At 35.7% G+C, this 27,234-nt stretch overlaps 1 protein-coding gene across 1 annotated transcript in view; it reads right to left on the bottom strand.

Annotated features, from left to right (window-relative positions):
• Positions 1-7,930: 7,930 nt before the first annotated feature.
• LOC140168748 (uncharacterized) overlaps positions 7,931-27,234 on the bottom strand; it is a 75,412-nt gene continuing 56,108 nt past the window's right edge. The window contains exons 23-30 of the mRNA XM_072192158.1: positions 26,348-26,434; positions 25,129-25,268; positions 22,592-22,765; positions 21,507-21,533; positions 18,025-18,114; positions 12,055-12,260; positions 10,134-10,306; positions 7,931-9,511 (exon numbers count right to left, since the gene is read on the bottom strand). Of these exons, the coding sequence (XP_072048259.1) occupies positions 9,075-9,511; positions 10,134-10,306; positions 12,055-12,260; positions 18,025-18,114; positions 21,507-21,533; positions 22,592-22,765; positions 25,129-25,268; positions 26,348-26,434 (1,334 nt within the window). The 3' untranslated portion in view covers positions 7,931-9,074. The remainder of the gene's footprint in view (positions 9,512-10,133; positions 10,307-12,054; positions 12,261-18,024; positions 18,115-21,506; positions 21,534-22,591; positions 22,766-25,128; positions 25,269-26,347; positions 26,435-27,234) is intronic.

The following is a 27,234-nucleotide window of genomic DNA, read 5'->3' as shown; positions in this document are numbered from 1 at the left end:
TTGTGCTGGAATTAAATAACAATTTTCTTTGTATTGCCTCATCTGGTTGGGCCAAAATATAAAAGGATGAGGGGAAATGTTAGAATATTGCTTTAAATTAGCAAATGTTGCCAATGACCACCATTTTCGCCCGGGGGGGCCACTCATGTATAAAAGTTGTAAGCATCCGCGTGAATTGACTTTCAAAAATGACCCTAAGCTAGGATGTCGAAAATTTGTCAAAACTAACCCAAAACAAGGATTTACTCAAATAAAAACACCCTAAGCGAGGAATTTGTTTGAAATTTACCCCTAAACAAGGACAGACAATATCAAAAACACCATAAGTGAGGAATTGTTTTGAATTCATTGCGTGTGTCGGTTTAATATAGAGTGCCATTCAGTGACAGTGATGATATCGGTAAGCTTAAAATTTGTGCTGTTGAAGTTGGCTCCGATTTTTAAAAAATCTGGTTAGTAAAATTGCTCAGAAACCACTCTTTTGTGCCAAATAACTTGATAAATATAATGTCCGTTAATTGCATAATTTAAAAAACTACCCTAAGCGAGGATCGTGCTTTAAAAAAAACACCCCTTCTTTTAGTAAAATGAGTGTTTTGAGACCCTAATCGCGGATCCTCGTTTTGCTTTTCAAAACCACCCTAAATCCGCGTTTTCTTTCACGCGGATGCTTACAACTTTCATATATGAGTGATCCCCCCGGGCATTTTCGTGGGTATTTAATTCTGCTAATCCAGCAAGTCATGTACAACTCAATGTAAAACTGTCAAATTCGCGGTTATCTAATTTAGCTAATTAAGGCTTCTAGCGAAATTATTAAGGTTTACAGTAATTTGGAAACAACTTGATGTAACAAGTTATAATTTTTCATTAGTAAGTAATTTGAACAGCTTGTTCTTTTATAACTTGTAGCTTGTTATACTTAGTTTAGTTTAGTTTAGGAACTTAGAGAAACATTTAGTAACTTTGTATTAAAGGGGCATTTCGTGATCCACAGTCTCATCCCCCCACTTTTCCCAAAAAAAGTTGAGATTTTTACACCACTGGATACCTCTGGCTACATAATGTTTATACATATGTACCAAATATTTCTTGCAGATTAATTCGTTAGCAAAAATATCGCCAAATTTGAATTTCACCAGAACGAAATTACAACACATTGTCTATGGAGCAGTGTAATACACATAATCATGCATAACTCGCAAACGCAAAATCGGAATCAACTGAAATTTTGGAAATAAGCTTTTTTGGATATCTACTGAAAAATGTCATAAAAAGAGGATGCTAGGATCACGAAATCCTCCTTTAATTAAAAGGAAATATTTTAACTGAAAATCAAAGTGGAATTTTGTAATTAACAATATCTTGCAAAATATTATAGGATCCTTGGTGAACCCTGTAATGTAAAATAGTGGAATGTTCTTTCCAGAGAGCTTCCTCAAATGACAATATTTAAAAAGAAAGGGGTAATGGTGTATTCTACACCCAAATGTGTAAAAATGTATAAACCCATTTAATCGTTTTATAATGCAGAGAACACATTGGGGTGTAAAGGATATCGCAAAAATAGTGCGATTCAGGAAAAAAAAGGGTCAAGGCTTTTAAGGTGGCCACCATTTGATTCTGTATTTTTTTCATGGTAGTACAATAGAGGCCGTCAGCGTGACGTCATATGCCCCCATCTTGTGGGTACACGCTGCGATGGTCGTTCGATCTCCATGCGTGAACAGCAAAATCACTGTGTCGATGCGCGATAACAGCTGCGTGGCAAGCTGCGCCCTGCGCGTAGTGTCCAATGCATGCACACGCGTATCATTTGTACCCACAAGATGGCCTCTATTGCCCAATTATGTTCGTCTTGAAAATTTAGAGAACATTAGAAAACATATTGAGGCGACAATGTACAATATATTGTAACTGTATCGATCCTTCAAGAATAAGAGACAATATTAATATTATGTAATCATTTGTCAATATCAAGTTTATTCACTTATTACCAAGTTGGAGCAGGTAATAAATTGTGTACATAAAAATAAGCAATTTATTTACATGATTGAGAAAATATAAATGCCCTAGCTAGAGATACTATATGTATCTACAATATTATACATAGTAGTGAACTTTCTATTACAAAGCTATACTATTCTGCAAATTCCTTCAGCGGTGTCTGACTGCTCTTCCTGATTATCACGTAAAAAGAACCAGGTCACATGTTGCTAATTATAATTATAAGCAGCTTGATTGGGAAATTAGTTGCCAATGTGATTCAATCAGAACCCCACTTCTGTGTTTACGTTTAATATAAACAGCGCCAAATCTCAGACCGCTGAAGAACCTTGCTGAAAACTAGGCACCAGATGGTGAAATGCTTGAAATATACTGTCAGAAAATTTGGTTTTGAAGTATTTTAATTTCAAAGTCAGAACCGAGCAAAATTTTGAAATAATAAATATGACAAATTTCTGACAGGATTTCATGAAGGTCAGAAAAAAATTCAGAAAATTTCCCAGAAACTGGCATCTACAGTACTACATGTATAGAATGAAATGTGGACGGATTTGTAAAATTACATAGTTTTCTGCTATATACAGTATAAATATCAGAATCCCTATAAAATTCCTAACCCAGGCCCTCACATTCTGTGTATCTACAGGTACTCAAGCTTGTCAGCAAACTTTGAAAATGCCTCTTTTGCATCTCATTTTGCAAATTTTTGCCCCAACAATGCCCCTTTTTGGATAAAATGTGACTATTTTAAAGACTAGCGGGTCCCCGCTAGATGAGTAAATGGGAGCGTTCACTATAACAGGAAGAATTACTGAACAGGAAGAATCATTGAAAAGGTACATTTTTATTTATCTAAATCTGTCTCTTCTAACATTTTCTTTTTTAGTTTCCTCTGCTTAGCTTGTGATTTTCCGTTTCCATGTTATTTATTTAACCCAGTTCCCATTGTTTTCTAAATCTGTTCTTTCTTGCATTTCCCTTTAGCATCTTTTTTTATTTGCTGCTTGTGATTTACCGTTTCCATGTTTTTTATTTAATTCTGTTCTCATTATTTTAGCTTCTTTTTTTCTTACATTTCCTGAATAGTTTCTTTCCTTCTTTGTTTCGTCCCCGTTTCATTTAGTTACTTTAACCCGTTGGTCTAATTACTTGTACCTTTTTGTCCTCATTTTAATTTAATTTTTCTTTATAGTACCGCTTCATCCCGTGACTCGTCCATGTACCTTTTTGTCCATTATTATTTTTCCTTCTTTCCCTATTATCATGTCCACTGGTCTCTGGCTCGCAATTTGTGTGGCTCTGCGCCATTCTGGCGCGCATTAGCGTAATCGCATTACATGCGTGGCCTTGACGCTGCCGACCAGCTGCAGTGCGTGGGCTGGTAACTGATTTTCATAACAAAAACCCAGTTTTTACCCATATTGTCACTGTTTTTGCAGCCAATTCTTGACCGTTTTCAACCAAATAAAGTTCAAACACGTCCCCGTATATTCCTCGATCTCCCGTATGAATTTGGCGACATTTGGATCGAAACTGACGGAGCCTTTATAGGCATACATAGATAGATACATAGATACATACATACAACATTCCCCTATTTATAGTAAGATGCCCTTTTTTACACAAGTCCCGAAACTGAATAAGGTTTGCGCTTTTTAGTTTCCATAAATTGGAATTTCATGAGTAATAAAATAATGCACCTATATTTTACTTGATTTGTAGATTAAAAACAATTTCGCAAAAGCGTTTTGGGAAAAAAAACACCTTTTTTGTGTGTTTTGCAAATCATGTTTCTTCAGCAGAAATCGCCTCATATTTCACAAAATTTACGACAAGCATAAGTATCTGCGGATACACTGAGTGCAGGGGGCTGGGTATCTATAAACTCTCTAGTTCTTAAGTCATTTTGTTACAAGGTGGCAATTGTTATAAAGATCGAGTTAAGCAAAAAAATGACTTGGGCAATTTTGTTATGAGGGTGATGACATGCATCTCAAAAAGTGAAAAGCCGACAAAGCCTGTGGTTAACGGTCACATATCTTTCAACAGGCTTGTTATTCTACAAAATGAAATGTCTGTTATTCTAAATTAAATATCTGATTGAAATGGTCTCTTTAGTCTTTGATGAGGTACACCATGTATATACAATGTGTGTGTTTCGGAGTGCAAATTAAGTGGTCATCCGGGCATTCTGAAGCCCAGATTTGCTGGCGGATAACTAGAAATTCACTGCAGGTTATCCGTTGGACGCCCATACTATTTTTGCTTTTGGAGTGTTACTTGACCTAGAGTTAATTGCTAGGATCATTCATGATTGATTAAAAAAAAAGGTTTTTGATATATATGCAAAGTTCTAAATTAACTTTAAAAAAATTAATATTCTAAATTTTAAATAACAGATGACCAAAAATTTGGCGGATGACCAGATTTCATGACCTGATTTTTGTTCTTAATTTACACACTGGTGTTTCCAAAATTTCATTTTTTTTCCATTTTCTGAGACTTTTGAAAGTTACGATGTGTTCTACTACATTACCTAATGTCTCAAAAAATCTTTTCATTGGCCAAAACAATCTGATCTTAGGGGGTATTTGTTGTATAGCAGACATTTCAAATTGTAATTATAAGACGTGTAGTCATATTATATGCATGTTTTGTATAACTAAATATTTAATGGATGGTACATTTAATAGTTGCTAATAAAATGTTAAATATACTCAAATTGTGCATCATTCTGTTCTTCTGTTCCATATCAAAACAAATAATTGCTCAATAGGTTTCAATGTATATGTTACATCTATGTGATTGACAGTAAAGTCAAAACATAGAGCTAAATTTTTAAAAGTGTTGGTGCAAATTCTGAATACCCAGTATCATACGTTTTATTACATTGAGTCACATTTCCTAAACAAAGAAAAACAATAGAAAGCAAAATTTAACTTATCTACGCTATTCAAATTTGGTACACTCACCGGTGTGCTTTCCCCGGTTGACCGGCGTCTTTAGGGATGTTACTGCTGTGAAAATTTGTTGTTGCTGGTTATGTGTCTCAACAACATCACTAGCAACAACAAATCTTCAGAGCAATAACATCTGCTGAAGATGCCGATCAAACCCGGTAAAAGCGCTCCAGTGAGTGTACCAAATTTGAGCAGCATATAAGTTAAATTTTGCTTTCTATTTACGTTTACCGCTACGTATGAATATATATCATTATATAACGAAAGACAATTATTGCACTATCCATTAATTTGTATCTACAAGAAGATCATTTTGGTACAACAAAGGAATCTAAATCATACTTTCATAATTATATCCACATTCAACTTCACAAAATTACAAAATGGTTGCCAAAGCTATGTATAATACTCTATTCAAGTACCGCCACCCCATCCCAAGGAATGTGGGGAAATGACGGGGGATTGTAATTCTCGCGTTTCACAATATGATGCGCCTCCAGCGGTCGCTGGGTCGAGGCCAAAATACGCAGTGCATCATGGGAAAATGAGTCGACATCCAAAGCCCGCATATCTGAATACAATACAGGAACATGCATCATTGTGGGTTTAAATGTCATTATAATGATGTTACATGCGAATGCACACTAAAACAACAATTTACAACTATAGCAGATCCATTTTCTATCTATTGATCACTCAGGGAATCCTTTGTGGAGCTGTTTTCAACATTTTTATTATCACACTCGCGTAAAAATTCAATAGCAGCTAGAACGGCGATGTCGACTCTGGAGTCGAAATTTGACTGCCAAAAGCACCTGCTGGCGGCGCATCGTATTGTGAAACGCAAGAATTTCCGGACACATTATATTTTAGTACATTATTATTATCAGGCAGCATTTATGAAGCACTTTATATTACATTCCTGATCCCTGGGGACCATTTTCAATTCCCCATTATCTTGTTGTTTCCACTGTTTCTAGCCACCAAGTTGTAGTGTCGCACAACCGCGAAAAGGCCATAAAGCCCCTAAGGTGGCTTGGATGTCTAAAAGCTAAAGGTATTTTGGAATAGTGCACAATTTCTTTTAAAAAACAGGAGCAAGTTGCTTGAAACTTCACCTATTTGCTATATGCATACGTTTTCACACAAAACATGACGAGTATACAACTACTGATTACATTAAAAGGTTCAACCATTTTGCATAGTGTGGTTTCACAAGCATGAGCATTTTGACACTTGTGACACATTTTACATGTAATTGTACAATATGTTGCTGGCTCAGCGGCACAAAGACTTATGTCCACTAACTGCTGTATATATAATTGTATTTGATTGGCATGAGTTCATTCAATGCACCATGCATGGATGAAATCATGTACATGTACACCACATCCATCACACAAACAGTAGCTAAAATAATGGACATACACCTTTGTGCCGCTGAGCCATCACAAAATACAGGAAAATATCTAGTCTGGAGCCGTATTGGGTTATTCCAGCTGAAATCCATACACCCCCTATAGAAGACATGACCTTAATCTTCCACACATGGAGTGTGTATTTTAAATGGGATTACCTGAATGGGTAATTCCATCTACAAACCATGTGTGGGACACCGAGATCTGCCATAGGGGGTGTATGGGTTTCAACTGGAATAGCTCATTCCATGTAGTTGAAGGTTGTGTGGAATACAGCACCAGAACATAGATATTTTCCCGTATTTCCTGAGAACATATTCAAATCACAAAGTAATTTTACAATATAGTGAAGTGAGAACCATTTATAAAATAATCTTTATATTATAGCCTTCCAACTTCTCCCTACAAATATAAATACTAATCATACATTGCATAATATTTCTTAAATACTTCTCAATCTTAATGATTAATAATAATAAATTATGGAGACCTGTTTGCACAGAATGAGAGATATTTTTGAATATATTTGGGAATAGGTGTACAGGCTAGGTATGAGCTGGCTTTAATAGGAGCCACAGCTACTACCCTTTGTATGGGCCAGGCCTGACCATCTGGGGTCCATTTCACTAAACTTTACGAAGCTTCGTAAGTCTTAAAATTGTTCGTAACTTAACCGAGTCGTAAGTTCCATTTCACTAAACTTATGAATGATAACCTTCGTAAGTAATAGGGATTTACTACAGGGACCCTTCGTGAAGTTACATCTAGTATTGGGTATTCGTAAATTTACGAACGGTTACTTGAGCTACGAAGGGTTAAGAGTGAAATAGACCCCTAGTGAGTTACCGTATTCGTTCCATTAACCGCCCATGCCCCTATAAGCGCCCACCCAATAACTTTACAACAAACTACCCATGCAAATCTGGATCATGGCCCGAAACATATGGCACACTCACTAATGATGATGGTTGAATATTTAGGGCCATTTTTTTATGTATTACAATTAAATATAAGCAATGTAAGAAATAAGCACACACCCAAAATGACGTTGTTAAGCGCCCTGGGCGGTTAATGGAATGAATACGGTAATTACTTAAGTAGAGAACAAGAGACCCTATTGAATCTTTCAGCCTTACTTAAAAATAATATACAAGTACATTAGTGACATCACATGTAATTTTGCTCAGCATAGATGTGGATCAAGCTACTGAACTCTCATTCTGTGGAAACTGCAATAGTGTGCCCAGCTTTGGCTTAAATTTAGGCTTAAAAGAGCATTTTGTGATTTCAACATCTTTTTTTCGATATATCGATGACAAACCCTTATTTCCAAAATTTCAGTTGATTCTAATTTTGCATAGACTTTGCGAGCTATGCATAATTGTATGACTGTATTATTTCTTGCTAAATTATTGGGTTTTTGTTTTCTTGCCATATGTATTGCTATTTTTGTTGTTTTTATAATGTATTGTACTATTGTAAAGCGCTTTGTACATCAAAAGGCGCTTAATAAATGATGCTTATTATTATTATTATTATTATTACACATCTCCATTGGCCACTGTGTTGACAGACAGAACAGACAAATTGGGAACATTTCTTTGGCAAACGACCAAATCTGGAAGAAATGTTGATGTGTAATACATTATTTAGTCCAAGGTTTCCGATGTAACCTTTGTGGAGGTAAGTGGGAGTATGAGATAGTAAATCACAAAGTGACCCTTTAACCCAACATTTTGTACAAAATCCAACAAGTTGGAAAATAAACATCCCCTCAGCTTCCGAAAGAATGCCATCTTGCACACTACTGCAGCAGGTCAATAAATTATTAATGGAATGACTTCAATACTCAATCAAGGTGACAAATAGTACTTTTGTGGAATGATCTTGGTATTTACTCAAGGTGACAATAATTTTATACTTGTTTTTGCACATTTGGAAAACAGTACATTTTATAATCGCAAACATAATTTGGTCATCTTCAATAATATTGTTCCATCGAAGGTTTAACAGCCAGAACCATAAGCCTCAAAAGCAGGTACCCAGGAGCCATTTACCCAATGGTCATAACCAGGGACAGGCGATTTGCGCGGAACTTTTTTTTCAGTGCAAATCATGTATCCCTGCCCATAGGAAAAAAATAGCCAATTGCGCGGAAAAAAAGTTCTGCGCAAATCGCTTGTCCCTGGTCATAACATTTTGGCTCCTAGTCCACACCAAAATCATGTGAACCAGGCTCTACATCTGTTTTTGTATTTACATGTACAATTAAAATTTAAATGACTCCAAGCTCTTTAAAAATGGCTCCTGGTTCATTAGATAATCACAGGACCAGGAGCCGCTTTTTCCAAATGTGTGGCTCCTGGTACTCCAGATCTGCTTATTTTGAGGCTTGCCACTGAGAGTATTATAGATATGGTTCCAGCACCATTTAGCATGAACTTGAACTATTATATCTTATGTTTAAATTTAGATATAATATCAAGGTGGCGCATTGGTCCATCTCCTGTGATATACATATTGTGACTGACTTTGAGTGTTATAATTGTTGCAGGGCTTATGAAACTGCCAAGAGCTTAGACATAGCTTTTTTTTTTAAATATTAGCTTAATAACATTATTGATCAAGAAACACTCAAGGTAACCATTTGATATATCACATTTTCAATCACCTCCCTGTAGGACTCAAATCAACCATCACTGGTCCCCGATGCCTTGCTATTATTCTCCTTCTCTTTCTCATAATGATCCTTCAGTTCCTCTGGTATTGGAATACCAAGATAATCCAACAGCTCAAAATATGACCATGTAAACATGGGTGTTATTTCCTGCGAGTGTGACATAATATTAGCCTCCGATTGCAGTTCTCTATTAAATGCTAGTCTCCGCTCCATTTCTTTCTGTCTTCGTGCAATCTCCATAGCTAGTCTCTCAGCCTCGGCCTGTGCTAGTCTTGCTTCCAGCTCTCTGCGTATTCTCTCCTCTTCCGCCCTCCTTTGTGCTTCTATTTCTTCTTCTCGTCTGCGTTTTTCGTACGCTAGTCTTTCTGCTTCCTCCATTGCTGCAAGCATTTCCTGCTCAGATTTGCGTCTCTCTTCCTCTTCTTTTCTACGTTTTTCGTCTTCCTCTGTGTTGTTGAATAGAGAACATGAAAATATTAAAGGCTAAAATTGATGTTCAACTGTAACAAAACTTGATATTGTATTATCATCAAAAAGAAATGACTCATATAATACATTTGTTCCCCGTTAAGCAAAATTACAACAATGTTATACTATTAGGCAAAGAATACCGACCCTAATTTAGGAAATTCCAGAAAAAGTCTGGTTTGGTTTTTTTCAAAATGTTTGACATATCCTAAAAAGTTTTTAAACCAGTTTCTTTACACTTCTAAATTGTTTTAAAAACATGAATGAAGTGGTATATACATGTAGTAAATAAATGTCCAAATTCACACCTATTTGTGCAATTTGTTAAGCTAATTCGGCAAACATGTTTTGGCTATGACCTTTAAAAAATTTAAAAAAAAAAAAACACAATCTGACCGACCATCCTACCCATTGGAAAGCATCTATAAACTGACCTTAGGATGTTTATTTTTATCAAACATCTAGCTATTATGTTTCACTGTTTTCAATTGCTTTCAATTTTTATTATCATCAAGAGTCATCAACCTTCTTCTTTTTTCCCAGAAAATTGTTCAAATTGTAATTAACAAGTGTTTTTGGCTCATATTCTGTTGTGCTAACCTCTTCTTCTTTGATCCTCCTCCCGTTTCTTCCTGGCCATTTCTTCCATTTTCCTCTTGTATTCTTCCATCTGTTTCTTCTCCCTCTCTGCCGCTAATGCTGCCTGTCTCTCTCGTTCTTTGTCAGCTTCTATGGCCGCGAGTTTCTCTGCTTCCCGGCGCTCTTTACGCAACCTGTAATTGCAAATGGTATTATGTTATTTTTCTTACCATTTTATCATATTCATTTCAACCTATAATCCTGGAACACTTTGCCTTGGGTACCTTTAAATGTGCCCTCCCCATTCCATTTGTTCAATGTTAAAACCTGTTGATTTGGTCATGCCCCCCTAGAGACATGCAACATTGATTGTTGGGGAAGGGGTGAAGCAGTAGGAAAGGATTTAAACTTCACACCAAAGAAAGCAAAATTTTAAAATGTCCAATATTACAGAAATATGGAAAAAAACCAGTCCAAAGTTCCAATTACTTTTGAACTGGACTGTACATTAAGATTTCTAAGGGCATACAAATGTTCAACTATCAAAACATAGTATAACTTTCAACTTTGCATTAATTTGTGTATATCGGACCTTAACAATGTTAAGTATCACAACACACTTCACACCTCCACTTCCAGTTGAAATCCATAAACCCCATACTGGCTGTGCAATAATTATGAGTCCTGGGGAGGGTAAAATTGGGGCAGGGAAAATATTTTTTTGCCCAGCCAATAGGGACGGGGGCAAGCAATTTATGGCACACATTCATGGGGTGCATTTTAAATAAAATGCTCTAAAAAGGAAAACAGTACGGAAATGCTTAATATGCACATTTTCCTGCTCACAGCACTCACAATATATCTAGACCATTTAAGGTTTGTAAATTGGGATCCCTAAAATTGGGATCCCTAAAATTTGGCATGTGCAAAGCGGTGGAGGCCAACATTTTTTGGCAGGCTGAGAGGAGGAGCAAACATTTTTTGCCATGCAGTTTACAACATTTTACCCTTCAGCTCATAATTATTGCACAGCCCCTTATGGAATACATGAGTTTGAACTCCCACAGGGGGTGTAGATTCATTCAGGTAACCCCATTTGAAATTCACACTCTCCCCCTTTATGGAAGCTATTAAAAGGTCTCATCTTCCATAAGGGGTGTATGAATTTCAACTAGAATATCCTACTGATGGTGCACTTGTGTACCCAAATACCTACTTCCCTTGCACATTTACTCAAATACACATAGGATGTGAAATATTGCCACTCATAAAACGTAAATCCAGTAATCAGATTAATCTGAAATTCATTGTTAATTATACCTGGATGAATGATAATCTTCGCAATCTTCTTCTTTGCGTATACTGTCCAACACCCCTTCTATTCCAAAGCAATCAACGGGACAGGATACTGACGTGCGCATGCGATTAATTTATTATTTTCTTGCTGGTGTTCATTTGAGTTATTTTAAAAGTACCTCTATGAAGTTTTCCCTATCCAGGATTATGGTTAAATTGCTGGGTAAATTGTTCCAATCAACCAAAGTTCTTGGAATAAAGCTGAATTTGAAACAGTCTTTCTTTGTTTGTGGTGATTGGGATCAAGTTGTTTGCTGTTGGAGATGTGTGCCTTAGGCTCCGTTTGACCGGACACAGGCCTTTTTTGCACTGGGATTGCGAGGTGACCATCTCCCATTCAAATTCTGTTTTCATTGCTGTTACACACAAATCTTGCTGCACGAGTTTTGAGTTGCGTCAATTTGTTTGATTTGAATTTTGGTATGGAGATCCCAAACTGGTGAGCAAAACTCTACCATCAGGTGCACAAGCACTTTATAACTCATGTCCTTAATGTGCCTTGGGCACAAGTAAAGAAACCTTCTTAAAAAAACTGAGATGCAAATGCACATACATGAAACAGTACACATGCCTACTTCACACATACCTGATTTCTTCCTCTTTCCTTTTCTTCTCTTCCTCATATTCTTTCTTGAGTTGTTCCTGTAGCTCTGCCTTCTCAATGGCTTTCCTTCTCGCTTCCTCCCTCTCCTGTCTCTTCCTTTCCACGGCTAATCTTCTCTTCTCTTTCTCCGCTGCTCTCCTGGCTGCTTTAGCCTGCTGGTTGGAGATACCACCATCCCCTGTGGAGTCCTAGAAATCAATGTAAAGATTAAGGGTTGGTGGTCCAACTTTTTCATATAATGGTATGTTGTCAGTGGCATAGCAAGGGGAAGCTTCCCCCTGTGAAAAATCTTCCCCCTTCCTCCAACAGCAGGTCACCCGATATTGAAGATTTTTTTTTACTTTTTAGCCCATTTTTGGCATTTTTTGTCAAATTTTCCCCCTTGAAAGTTACCTTGCCCCCCACCCCCCCAAAAAAAAAGTCTTGGCTATGCTATTGTATACTGAACCTTACATTGAGGCCGAGTTACCACCAAATCAATCCGATTCCAAATGTTGACTTAAATTGATACAGCAATTTGGATATCACAAGTAAAAATTAGTGTTCCAATTAGTGTTCCAACCATAACAAAGTACCATACAGATAAAGTACATTTAGGCTTGCTCGAGATAGTACATAGTCTCCACAGGTGTCAAAGGTAGTGAATCTGTAGCACGCGATGTGGTGCAAAGTAAATTCGCTTACAGATACGGGTCTTTGATCGTGCATGTATGACATGCGGACACTACTGTCTCAAAAGAAGTCAAATGGCCTATGGTTGGTATACCAAGCATGGGGACAAGCTCAAGGCTACCATCATACCATTCAAATGAAACATTTTGCGCCAAAATTTATTACTAGTATTTTAAATATACGCTTTTTTCCCATATCAAAATCTTGATTTTTAATGGTATAAAGTGAGGGGGATGAAGCTATCAACTGCGTCACCCACCTTTAGAGCTGCATGTTCTTGGCCTAATATCATGTCTTAGACTTATATTACAATATTTGAGAAGCTCAACTTGAGGAAAAATAATGTTATATATTATAACTATTTCAAGTGCATTCATTTCAACTATCTAATCATAACTGTCTGACTCGGTGCAATAAGCTCAATCGGCATTGGAAGTTTGCAATGCATTGTGGGACAGTTTTTGCAGTTTTAGGACACTTTGTCCTTTGACCTATCGGGAAAATTGCTGTAATTATTAATAATTTATTTATTATTGTCATAATGTTATCATTAAAAATATTTAAATAATTAATTCATGTAATAATAATGTTTTTTAAGTTTGTTTTTATTCTAGTAACAAGTTTTAAATTATATTTTGTACGCACAAAACCCGAATTTTCCAGATAGGTCAAAGGGCAAAGTGTCCTAAAAAAACCGGAAGTTACAATAGCGATTTGGCTTATTATACATAATGAACATGTATGTGCAAATGTACACAAAAATGGTATACTTAGAACCCTACATTGAAAAGGTAAAGGTAAAGGAGACGATCCTGTATAAACAGTGATCGTAGTGCCCATCTCTCTTTCATTGGTGATTGGGCCAGACTCCTCCATGTAATGTTGCTATAGGGGATCGCTACACCTCCTCTACAGCGAGTCTGTTACCTTCCCAGCATTTAAGAATGCCGGTACCCATTTAAACACCTGGATGGAGAGGAGTAATCAAGATAAAGTGCCTTACTCAAGGGCACAACACGATGGCGTCACCGGGGCTCGAACCCGCAACCTTCCGATTATGAGTCAGAGCCCGTTCCGCTAGGCCACCGTGCTCCAACATTGAATATATGATTGAATTGACCTGAATTGACTTAAATTGAACTCAAATGAATTGAAACAAATATAATGCAAAACAAACAAAAATGTAGTGTATGATTTTGATATGGTCAAATTGAAATTTTTAAATGAAAGTATTTGTGCAGGGTGATACAATGATTTTATGACATATCCCAACTTGAAACTCACAGCCTTACATGTAACCTGAATGATAATATCTCATGTAAATATCTTTGGGATATTTTGAAATATCCTTAATAGGCGAGTCTATACTATCTTCGGACCATTGTTTATATTACCTTCATTCTAGGGCACCAGAAATTTTTTCAGGGGGGGGGGGGGCATTGGGGGGAAAAGTGAATTTCAGGGGGCAAAATCAACTAATTTTGCACAAAATGTGGAAATTTAGTGTAATTTTGCCTCAAAAGTGTGTGGGGGATTGACACTGGAGGGCAAGAAAAATATTGGGGGGAATGCTCCCTCTTGCCCCTTCCCCCTTGGTGCTGCCACTAGGGGGGGGTCCTTAGTGGAAAGGTGGGTATGGGGTGCAGCAGGTTTGGACTGCATTTTCAGACTTTTGGTATATTAAACTTTTCAGAAAACTGATTTAGATAGAATGGGGTTTTTTTAATCCAAAAATCTGGCAAAAGTGCAGATTTGTCATTGTAGCAAAATGTGGTGTTTTTTCCAGAATTGTGCAAATTTATCATGATTTTGAATAGAAATTGAAAATTAGCATATTTATGGGTCTCCTTTTCATCAAAGTTTGTACATTTGATCTCCTTGCACTTTGCATAGTTCTTAATTGTAAAAATAAACTAAATTTTGTATTTGTATAACCAAAAATCAGAAATCCAACTTAAATCAGGAAAAATAACATGCCTGATTTATTTATTTTTTAATGAGAAGTGGTCAAATCAGTGAGGCTTCTTGACCACTTTCATGTATTTAACTGAATATTGTCAAGGGAGGAGGGCAGAATGTTACACTCATTGGGTAGGTAGATACAACTTTTTTGTATGTGACTGAAAGTTGATGAAGGGTATTTAAAACCAGAGTAAAAGAAAGCATAATACTATAAAAGTGAAGGAAATACACATCCTTTTGCTTTGAAAATCTGCAATTAAAATAATTAATACATGCAACAATCATGCAAGTGAAAAGGACCATTCCAAAGTACTGTTAAAACTAACAAAACTGCATGCAAAGATATAGGCCTACAGGGGCATGCACATACAAAACTGTTTAACACTATACTGTATATCAAGTAAAAAAGTTACTGTGTCTAAATCCTTTATAGTTACTGATGAAGAGGGTGTTAAATTCTTCATCAGCAAAATGTAAAATTGCATGGCACATGGCATCTCTTTTGTGTACTTACCAACTACTGGCATGCACAGTGGTTAAATTCAATAAATAGAAACATATCTAATCATAGAATAGCAAAAAAAAGGGTTTAGACACAGATTTAAATCCAAATTAATGGTGTTTCCTTCATTTAAGCATACACAAAATTAGCCTATAAAGTAATGTCAAGACTTCATTGAGAGATTATACAGCTTAAGGTTGGTCTGAACCCTGGAATTATGAAAACTTTCGGGCCTCATAACTGCTAAATTATTAGTCTAAAGAATATAAAAGTATACATTTTTAGAATGGAAATGACTTGATGAATTCATCTGTGAGGTCCAATTTGGGCCAAAATGCTCATTTTGGAAAAATCCAAAAAAAGCGGGTTTTAGCCCAAATTGTTTAGTCTAGCGTAACAAAAAAATTGTTTGGCCAAAAATTTTTTTTTATTAATTTTTAGATAAAAATATCTAGGGACCGTTTTTTCATTTTTTTGAATTTTGATCAACTTCACCAAAAATATTTGAAATTTTCGAAAATCAGGCTTTTTTATGATTTTTTTGAAAATTTTGCATTTTTTTGACCATTTTTGGTACAAATTTCTCAAAGTTGGTCAAAATTCACAAAAATAAAAAAAAGTCCCTAGATATTTTTATCTAGTTTTTAAAATTAATAAAAAATTTTTTTGCCAAACAATTTTTTGTTGCGTTGCATGAAATGAAAAAATTTGGGCCAAAAACCCGCTTTTTTGGGATTTTCTCAAAAATGAGCATTTTGGCCCAAATTGGACCTCACAGATGAATTCATCAAGTCATTTCCATTCTAAAAATGTATACTTTTATATTCTTTAGACTAATAATTTAGCAGTTATGAGGCCCGAAAGTTTTCATAATTCCAGGGTTCAGACCAACCTTAATTCCATCAGCTGTATAATTCCTGCCTTGATACTAGGCTAACTCTGATTATATGCTTACATGACAGTGATGGTACCCATTTAGTACAACAATGTGCTACCTTTCATGCATACATAAATATGTCAGTTTTCCCTCATATTTGTATGTGACACATCTCATGAAGTATGAATTGATAATGACCATAAACTTCAAGTAAGTTTGTACAGATTTATTTGTGTTCATTATTTTTAATTGACAATGAATTTGCTCAAATCAATAGCACAAGTTGCTATAATTTGAACTTGCATTATAATTTAAACTTGCAGAGAAAATGTCACAGTTTTAAATTGTGTTTGTGGCTTTGATGAGTACTATTTTTCTCCAAACAAAGTCAAGTGATTGTATATCACATTTCCTGATTTTTTCATCTGGGTAAAAAAAATCACTGAACCCATTTTAACTAGTCTGCCAGCTTGGGCTAATTTGTATGAAAGTCTCACTCTGTTCATACTTCAAGTCGATTAGCACTTGGTGGAAAACTGACAATAACACAACGCAACAAAGTTGTAAGTGCAATAGCTTATTATGGATTTCTTTGTCAAATTATTGTCTGTATGTTTGTCAACAGATTCCTTCCAATAATGGGCTGTTCCAGTTGAAATCCATACACCCCCCATGAAAGACACAACCTTAATCTCCCATACAATTTCGAATGGGATTACCTGAATGGGTGACTCCATTCGAAATCTACACACCTAGTGTGGGAGATTACGGTCATGTCGTACCAGAGAAGATGTAAGAAAAGGAGAGAGAACAGAATTACATCCTTGAGATAATCCCGTAGGTAATCCTGTCGCACCTATTCATAGTCCTTTATTCTCAAGTAGTTACACATCTACTTGAAAGTAGTCTTTGATCATGTTGATGTGATGTGTGTTGCCGACCATGGTTGATTAATTTTCACTCCGGAATTGGAAATATTTCCAATGTTTCTATAGAGAATTCCTTGAAAGTATGACACGTGGTACCTGTTGCTCTGATCATGCTGATGGGATACCACACGTGGATAATACAAGAAAGAAATGTAGTTTTGTAAAAATTCCCATAAAATTCGCCCATTTTAGAACATATATTAATTATTTGGGAGAGTGTTTTAGGATTTTGTTAGAAAAGGGATGATTGTTGATCATCTTTATTTTATTGTTTTATGTATTTTCCTGTCATTTCCTGCAAACCTAATAAAGATATTTTGATACTTGAAAATGGTCTGTATCATAAATCGTAGAGGTTGAAAGTGTCAACAAACGTCAGAAATTGTAATTTGCCATGGAACTTCGGTCATATTTTATTTGAAATATAACTGGATGTTAGGGTCTGCACTCTGCATGCATGATATGCATAGTATGATGGTATACAGGCACTGACCTTTCCCTAAAAGTAGTAAGCAGCAACTTGTGTATCACTTCCATCTTGGGTTCAAACCCCTTTGTTGTATTTTATTGTTAAATATAAATAGCGTGATTACTTTTGAATGAGCGGCTGCACACATATTTTGTTTGAGGATAGCTTGATCTATCTCCTTTTCCTCACATCTTCTCTGGTCGTACATAGAAGGTGTATGGATTTCAACTGGAATAACCCAATGATGATGGTGAGAGCTATGACCTGACCTGAAGACTGATTTGATCAAAAAGGGACCAGGGGTGGAACTGACACTAGCCTCCTCTGGTGCCAGATGAATCCCTTCATTGAGAATACATTTTGATTGTATTTAGAGCTCTAGATGTATGCATGATATAAAAGGCCCATTCATCACTGTTCACACTTTTGATATTGCACAGTACAAACCAAAAGAGTTTGTAAACTCTCATATATTAAAAACAGAAATAGCTATTGCATTTACACATTTGTTATACCAAGTTAGCAAACCAGGGACATATACCTCAGTGATAGTCGACATATACTCGGATACAAGATCATCATCAGGTGCAATGGATTCCTCGGGTTCTGGTGGTGGTGGCGGTGGTTCGGGCTGAGTAATGAATGAATGGCATGCAAGAATGGCGAGGATCACAAACATTGACATAGATATAAAGATATATGAGTGAAAAACAACACACCAATATGGGATATAGTGAAACAATGAGTCAATTGTTAGGAAGTACCATTGTCTTCCAAAGAAAAGTGCAAATGAAACCAAGTACAATGGTGAGAGGTATAAAACTGTTGTTAGAGTGTGTGTCTTTGGTGCAAGAGGACCTAGCTGGTTCAATGGCCAGAACTGACCTTTTTTCAGGGCCCTGAGCCAGGCTAAAATTTAGGGCCCCTGGCTATCCGATTCCATGTGTTACACCTCACCTCACCCTATCCTTCTCTGTAACATATTTCTCATTTCAAAGCACACTTCTCTAAATTTTTCCGCTTTCCTTTTTAAAAATAATTTTCTTAAGGTTCTTTTTTAATTTTATTTGTTTTAACCTTCTAAATTTGGGCTACCTTGATCTTTGGACCTGGGCCCATCTGGTTGTGTGGTAAATCCAATTTTAACCCTGCCTAGTCCAATCTCCAGTTATGATACTCTTTCTTCATTTATGCAATTTAAATTGCATCAGAGATTACAATAAATTTTGGATAAATATTCCTATCCTTAATAGGACAAACAATTGATTCATTATGCTTCATTACATCACATCACAGACTATTCCAGATACTATCCACTATCCTTTGAGATGACTAATCACAATTTAAGTTGGGCTCTGATTATGTCAAAGAGGTTATAATGGAGAGTGTGGACTCCGCCATGTTTGTGTGCTGCTCGTGGTACACTAATTTGGCACCAATGTGTGACAATTCAAATTTGACAGATTTACCACAGCATTACACAAAGGCTATTTGAATTCTGCAATCTCTAATATGTGACATGATCAAGGGGAATGAGTCACATGTCGACCCTGGTCGAAAATGAGTTTTACATTTGTTTCTAAAGAGGACATTTAGAACTTTCAGAAACTGAAAACCCCATGCTGATACGGCGTTTTGTTGCGAAGTTACGTCAATTTATCAATCGCTGAAAACAATATAAAACATAAGAATTTTAACACTTTCTTTGACAATATCTCAAAATCAATATTAGCGACATCAGACTCATTTCCCTTGATCGTGTCACATATAACCTTTGGATTATTTATGTACAGTGTACACTGCAAGATTTTTATTGCGGCTGCCTGCACATAGCCAATGTACCTGACTGGTGCACAAAAATACCAATATAGTAGCTGGTATTGCACAGGACCCACCACCAATGGTACTACACTGGTACTGTGCTTACAGTACCAGCTGAGTACCTTGGTGATGGTGTACATATGCATGTGGCCCAAATAGGAATCTTATAGTGTACGTTTATGACATGTAAAAGTGTCACACATGTACTTCAAATGACCCACATAAATCTGATTTAAAAACATTTGAATCGTTTAATTTGATTCAGTATGTGCGAGAGTGGATAATTCCTGGAATTTATCAAGGAACACAACAAAACACATCAAAATACAAGGAGTCTGAAAAATGTATACCTGAACAAATTCAAACTTTAAGGAAATGGTGCAAACCAGCTATATTTTGAAATACTATAACTTGGCAAAATATGCACTGAAAAAATAACTTGATATTTCTTTCCAATATTCATAACATGATAAGAAACCTTCCAATACATTGAGGATTTGGGCAAGATGGCCCTATCTGCAATAGCTGCCCTTTAGACATTTGACAATTTCTGCATTCTATATCGTGCACAATCTTGAAATATAACATCTGGCAGCTATTGCAGATATGCCAACCTTGTTTGTCTATACCTTTGTATTGTCAAAATACTAAAAGGGGTCTCTCACCACCCTCAATTTGATTTTCAAACATTCAAGCAATTTTTTGATGAAGATCATGATAGTTTGTCAAAATCTTGGAAGTGTTCATCTTGAATTCCAATATATAAACAGGCAAATATATCCTGTTGGATTCAACATTTGGTGTGACCAGATCAAGACAGGTCCTGGGGAGATTTGAAATGGAATATCCATTATGTATTTGAGAACTTTTATTCAACATATAGCTGCTTTTCAAAGTTTCACTAACATCTCAAAATTCATACAATTTTTACTGAACTTGATCAAATTCAAGCAACTGAAGCAAGCTAGGGTCAATAAAATGGTTATCGGGAGCACCATTGATGCAAACATAACAAGTGGTAAACAGGCAAGGGTAAACGATATGCAATGGAATTGGTGGCCCTTACAGTTTTTGAATTTGCAGATGGATGTTATTTAATGGTCGTTATTAGATCCAAAGTGATAAATGAATAATTTCCTATATTTGGAGTTATGTGCATTATCTCTTAAGACTCCTCAAAAGATTTTAGACTGAAAGAGATCTGACTCTGTCATATGTTTCTCATGGAGGGCAAAATAGTGTATCTCTGGATTGTTTTTCATGCGCCCAGAGGTACACCTTTTTGGTTCCTATGAGTCACAATCCAATATGGGATTTTCTATACTGTTAAACATAGGGCTATATACAGAATCCATGCTCTCTCAGTCTACTGTCTTTGGATGCCTCGTAATAATATGGTTAAAATTGAATTAGAGTACTTTTTAATGTGCTATGATCTTTGAATTAAACTTGAAACAATTTAAGTTTGTGATTTAAAAATTGTGATTAAAAATTAATATCATTTACAATTTAATTATTAGTTTATTAGTCTCAGAATTGGGTTATTCCATTTGAAATTCACAACCCCCCCCTATAGAAGACATGACCTTAATCTCCCACACAGAGAGTGTAGCTTTAAAATGGAGTCACCCATTCAGGTAACCCCATTTGAAATTCACACTCCCTTTGTGGACAATTAAGGTCACATCTTCCATAGAGGGTGTGTGGATTTCAACTAGATTTAACATGTTATTTATAAAATTATTTATGAAATATTAAAAAAAACCAAGAGCAAAAACTAGTACTTGTTAGATTTGTTTTCAAAAAACCAAATGTTAGTTCATGCATACTGTATGGGTTTGGTAAAACATCATGTTACAAACAAATACAAATTTGGACATATTTTTTTGCTCACTTTTCATTGGTAGAACACCAGACTAGAACCCCAAAGGTCCTGTGCATATATTCTATTGGATTATTGTACTATCACATACATGGGGTTTTAGTCTGGTGTTCTACCAATTAAAGTAATGATCTGATGGAGATGAGCATTTTACATAAAAATGTGGGCAACAATCTTAATGACTAAGAAAATATTGCCAGCTTAAATTTCAAAAGATTAGCATGACTGTTCAAATTGTTAAAAGAATCATTTTACTGCATTTTGTAACATGATGCTTTACAAGTAAAGTGTATAAATTGCCTTATCAGCAAATAAAATACCTCCTCTTCATCTGAGCTTGAAAATTCCTGTAATATATGATGAGAAATAAGGAGATAAAACAACATCATGCAAGAAACACAACATTCATATGTACATAACACCAGCAAAAATGTGATATGAAATGTTGAGAGCAGACAACAGTTTTCTGTTTTGTGGGATTCAAATTCTGTCTTTTATACATTACACTTTGCTTAGTAAAACTTTTAATCCAAACACAAAAATGTATTCCCACCTCAGAATTTTCAGATGGTACCCCATCTTTCTTCAGCAAGAGTGAGTCTGCATCATCAGATCATGACCTTTTTGACCTTACACTTTGCCAGTCTCCTTTTATGAACAGCAATGCATTTATTTCAGAAAATATATTTGGTAGTTTTAAGATCAAGGTAAACAAACAAATATTTTGCCAAATCTCTACTGGTTAATTTTAGAATAATTTTGTTTATAGCTTCATATGGAATGTAGGTTCCTAAAACAAGACAGGAAACAGAAAACTGTGGTCACTCTTGAAATGTTCATGATATCAATAAATGGCAAAACAATCCCACTATACATAAAGCAAATAAGAACAAGAATACAAAAGTTACACACTCATGATGGATGATATAAATGTTCAAAACAACTTTAGGACAATAAAGATGAAAATTCTTTGTAAATGAAGAATGTTTTACAAAATGATGCCCGTATGGTGTCCTGCCACTGGACTTCACCACAATAAATCACAAGAGTTTACTCAAAGCACTGACATACATAGGCACATGCCTCATAGAAAGGCATGAGAATGGGTAACAATTAAAAAGGCTTGGGGTCCAGCAGCCGTCAAGGCTCCCTGGCGGGCCCAGTAAATGGAGCGGGAGCATTTTTAAGAATATGGACCAATTTGCAGCCATTTCCTTATTTTAGACTAAAACATGGTGTTTTACGGGCTAAAAAGGAAGGCAACTATTGCTTTATTTTTCTTCTATTAGGAATTTTAGGGGGTCGGTCATCCCTCGTGAAAAAATGTATGTGTTCCACCTTCCCCCCACCCCACTCCCCCTTCCGCCAACTATGTTCATCTAACAGTTAAATGCTAATGACTTACATCTTCAACAAAAATAAACTCTGGAGACTCAGGTGATTTTCTGCCTTCAGCATCTTCATCCAGCTCATCTTCATCCAGTCCATCTTTGTCCTCTTCAGGAGGATGTTCCTCTGCTTTAAGTTCCTCCTCTGGAGCTGCTTCTGATGGTTGTTTCTCACTTTGGTTTTCTTCAGTCTATAAATTATAAGGCGAGGGATTAAATACAGAATTATTTTACTCTTTTTTTTCCAAGTATGCCATATTAAATACTTGAGTAAGCTCTAAAATGAAGATGGTTTGATCAACAACCTTGTATGGAGGGACTGGAAACGCCTTCCATCCATTGTACCATGCGAGTTGCTGGTTTACAAATTATCCTCAGTTGAGCAAGCATGAATAATACGTTGATCAATAGACCCTAGTACAAATCCAAGCACAGTTACAACACTGCGCTTGGCTTGTCTTAATACATTGCTTGAAATGAGCCTACATGTTTGCTAGTATAATGACAGACTCTAGAAATGCCAACATAAATCTTCAAAGAACATCATCTTAAGAATTATTTCAGTATCGAAATCAGTAGGAATACCAAGCGTACGGTGTACACATTCCAGAAAAAATAAAATTTTGTTTGTTCTAGCATTCTGTATCTCCACAAAATTATCACATTTTGTCTCTAACATCCTATGTAAATGATTCTCGATGCTACACAGAAATTATTTTCGACAAAGGATAGACATTTTACACAATTTGTCATAACTTAAAAAGATATTGGAATACTTTGATGTGTTTTTGATATTTTGTAGAGCAACATGAGTAAATAATAAAATTCAAACATCGCGCCGAATTCGCATACAATCGAAGGTCGTGAAAGATAATCTGATAACAATAGCTTGACAATAGCTATCAATAATCCCGTTTCCAGTCCCTTTATACACAGTCCCTGGTTTGATCAACAACCTTATCCCCACTGTTTGTCCATTTTGGTATCAGTGGAAAGCCCATAATTTTCATAAGTGACCGTGTAAAATTTTACAAAGTCTTGGGCGACTGTACGTGGTCAGAAAATTCCTGTAACTGCTGAGGCTTGTGGGTATATGCTGGTGCAAATGTACTGTGCTATTTTTTTTTCTGTATTCCAGGGTTGTTGATTTTTTAATTTTTTTTTAAATATCAAAAAAATCTGATTTTTTAAAATTTAAATCAGATTTTTTCGATTTACATCGATTTTTTTATTTATTTTTTATTCCAAGAACTGCTATACCCCATGATGAATTCAAAAGAGTACCAGTGGAATGCTAGTCATATGCACAATCCTACCAGGTATTTACAAAAAATCAAAACATGTTTTTACATGAACATGTGAAAATTTCAAAGAAAAAATTTGGTAAAATCATGGGGAACAAACCTGTTGAATTCGGCACCTTGAAGATGAATTTTTAGCAATAGATAAAGTGACATCATAGAGGTATTTTAATTGTATCCAAAAGTTGTAGAAGCATTAAGAATGAAGTAAAACAGTCAATTTAAGTAAGAAATTAACTTACATTTATCAAAAATTAGTGATTTAAAAAAAATAATAAAGTGATTTAAATTGCGATTTAAATCAGTGATTTAAATCGGCGTGATTTAAATCAAACAACCCTGCTGTATTCATCATCAAATCTCTGTCATGTATCATTATTAGTAATTTAGTCAGCTCGCAGGCTAAAACCAATAGTATACACAGATTTAGGATGTCAATTTATGTTGATATTCCTCCCTACAATACAATGCAATAGGCATATTTGCATAATAAAAGAGATTGATTAACGTCCAAACTTTGTTTATTGTTATGCAATATGCATTTTGCATTGCAGGGAGAAATTTCGGCACACATTGACTTCCAGTAGAGAAACCCTAAATCCGCATATTTCCACTAAACATATAGCAATTAAACCAAGTATATTTGACCCTCAAATACAAATCTTTGAAATGATTTTGGTCCTATGTGGCCCAAATATATAATAATTGAGAAGCCATACATTAAAATGATGCATAAAACAATATGTGACCTGCTCTGACAAAACCCGCCATAAGTCGCACTCAGCCATTTCGAGATACGGCGAGTCAAAGTTGTGAAAGGGGTGAAAAACCTTGCAGATTTTGTTTTTCAGTTTTTGTTATTTTTTGATTCCTTATTATGTTTACTTTAACCTACCATTGAAAACAAAACATTACTTTATGTCTAAAGCACTCAAATCTTCTGAGCCAAACCAAGTCCTTAACATGTTATTTTACAACTTAAAAGCCATTTTTCTTGCATTTGCCTTTTCTTTATGTGTCGCTTCTCCCCTTCCCGTTGAAAGACCGCAGAATGACGACCACATGTCCCAGAAACATAATTTTGGTATCAATTGAAAGCTGAAGACTTATACTAAATGATGACATCAAAAACTCAATGTTCAAAATTAGTGACTTATGTCTGGTTTTGTGGGAGCGTGTCATATATTCTACAGGTCCCTTTTGTTTCAATTGTGTTGAATGTAACCCTTTTTTCTAGGACACCTGCTACTTACATATTCTTCAGGTGTTTCTTTCTCAGCAGGTGGACCTGCTTCCTCTTCTGCTTTAGTCTTCTTTTTCTTCCCTTTCTTTGTCGCTGGTTTCTTGGTTTTCTTGCCGGCTGCTTTGCCTCCCTTCTTTCCTTTTTGTTGAGCTATATAAAGTAAACAAAACTGAGCATGTAAAGTTTTTTCTTCATGGTTACACTATGGGACTTTTAAATTTCACTTGGTTCTGAGGGCATGGTGGCCTAATGGTTCAAATCATGAGCGCAAACCAGGCACTTGGGCAAGACAGTTGATCTCGCTTGTCCTATTATTATTCGTAGCCAAATGCTGTGATATCCCAGTGACAATGCGGAATAAAACCATGCAATGCCCTTTGATATCTGTTTAATTATGACGGTGCAATGAATAATGAAAGACAGAAATAAAAAGACTAGTTTGCATCTAAAATTCTGACAATTAGACAGAAAATGGCGTACTGCGCAGGTCGGCAACCAATCACGTCGCGCCTTTGCCCTGACGTCAGACGCAATTTAGTCTTTTTATCTCTGTCTTTCATTATAAAATGCATACATTTTATTCTATTTTGGAATCACCTCAAACCTCACAGTAGCAGTACAATATACACAGGGACCTTTCTATACAGATTTTCAGGAATTCATACAGGTACAGCATCCTAAAGGGGATGTGACATCTCTTTTATTGCGAGTTTATTATATCATGGCATCAAAAAAGTGTCACATATTGTGAACCAATTTGACGAACCACTTTCTATCCAACAATTTAAGGGAAAATTAGTATAGTTTGCTAACATCCAATCTGCTACTCAAGTTCAGGCCACCAGGGGTCCATTTCACTACACTTATAACACTTCGTAACTCAAGTAACCGTTCCTAAAGTTACGAATATCCAATACTAGACGTAACCTGTAGTAAATCCCTATTACTTAAGAAGGGTACCATTCGTAAGGAAGTTAAGTGAAATGTAACTTACGACTCGTCGTAAATTACGAATGTTTCGAGACGTACGAAGCTTCGTAAATGGACCCCTGATATATCAATTACCCAGATCAGAAGCTACTATAAATGTATTTACTATATTTAGTGCTCTTCCAACACTATTGGGTTTTGCCTGTGCTTTTTGCCAAATGTAATAAATAAATAAATAAATTCAATAAATATTTACTTGTTAGTAACAGAGTCATTAGTATACAAGTCATTTATAATACCTGTCACATCAGAGGGTTTGGGTTCGGGTTCAGGTTCAGGTAAGGGTTTATACAACAAATGGTCAGCTTTGTCGTCCTCGGTACGCTCTGTGTGGGAGGAAAAAGGAAGGAAGTACACAGAGATTAAGTGTATGGTTAGCACAAAAGCACATCAGAAATGATGATTTGACTTCATATTCACAGAAAAAAAGGAGAGAAATTTTAGTATCATGATTTTGTTTATGAAATTTATTAGTACATTGAACAAAATAATAATTTAATTAAGTGAAAATGTTTAATTTTATTAAAGAAATTTATCAACTGATTTCTAAAAGCAAGTAAGTGAACACATTCTCTGCCAAAACTGTAGTTATATTTTACTTTCATATCACATGATATCACATGATGGGTCATGTGACACTGCTGAGTTTCAACAATTTTTAGTTCTCCTGTCCTGGGTCATCTCTTAGTATATTATGTAAAACATGTACATGCTTTTTTATGTAAACCAGTATCCCATATCCCAGAGTAACTCTTGACAAATCCCTTATCGAATTACAAACATACTATGTTTAAACAATAGCCATGGAAACAAGTCTATTACAGTAGTTTTTGCAACAAATTTCTTTTGCTTTGAATATAACTCTCAAATCTACTTTAAAATATTATTTCATCATATCTGACCAACAAAAATGAACACATTGCTTTGCTTGCACTTTTGTGCCCGACTCCACCCCACTCCTCTCCCGGTCACCAAACTATGAAAAATGAACACTTTGATATGCACTTTCATGTCACAAGTACATGCCTAATTCAAAGCAGCATATACTAAATCTAGAGCAAAATTGTACAATTCTCGCTATTAGCAATAAAGGCGCCGCCAGCAGTTTGCGATGTAATCGTGATGT

Source organism: Amphiura filiformis, chromosome 13, assembly GCF_039555335.1.
Source record: "Amphiura filiformis chromosome 13, Afil_fr2py, whole genome shotgun sequence".
Classification (NCBI taxonomy): domain Eukaryota; kingdom Metazoa; phylum Echinodermata; class Ophiuroidea; order Amphilepidida; family Amphiuridae; genus Amphiura; species Amphiura filiformis.
Note: the sequence above shows the minus strand (reverse complement) of the source record. Positions and strands in the feature narration are given on the sequence as shown.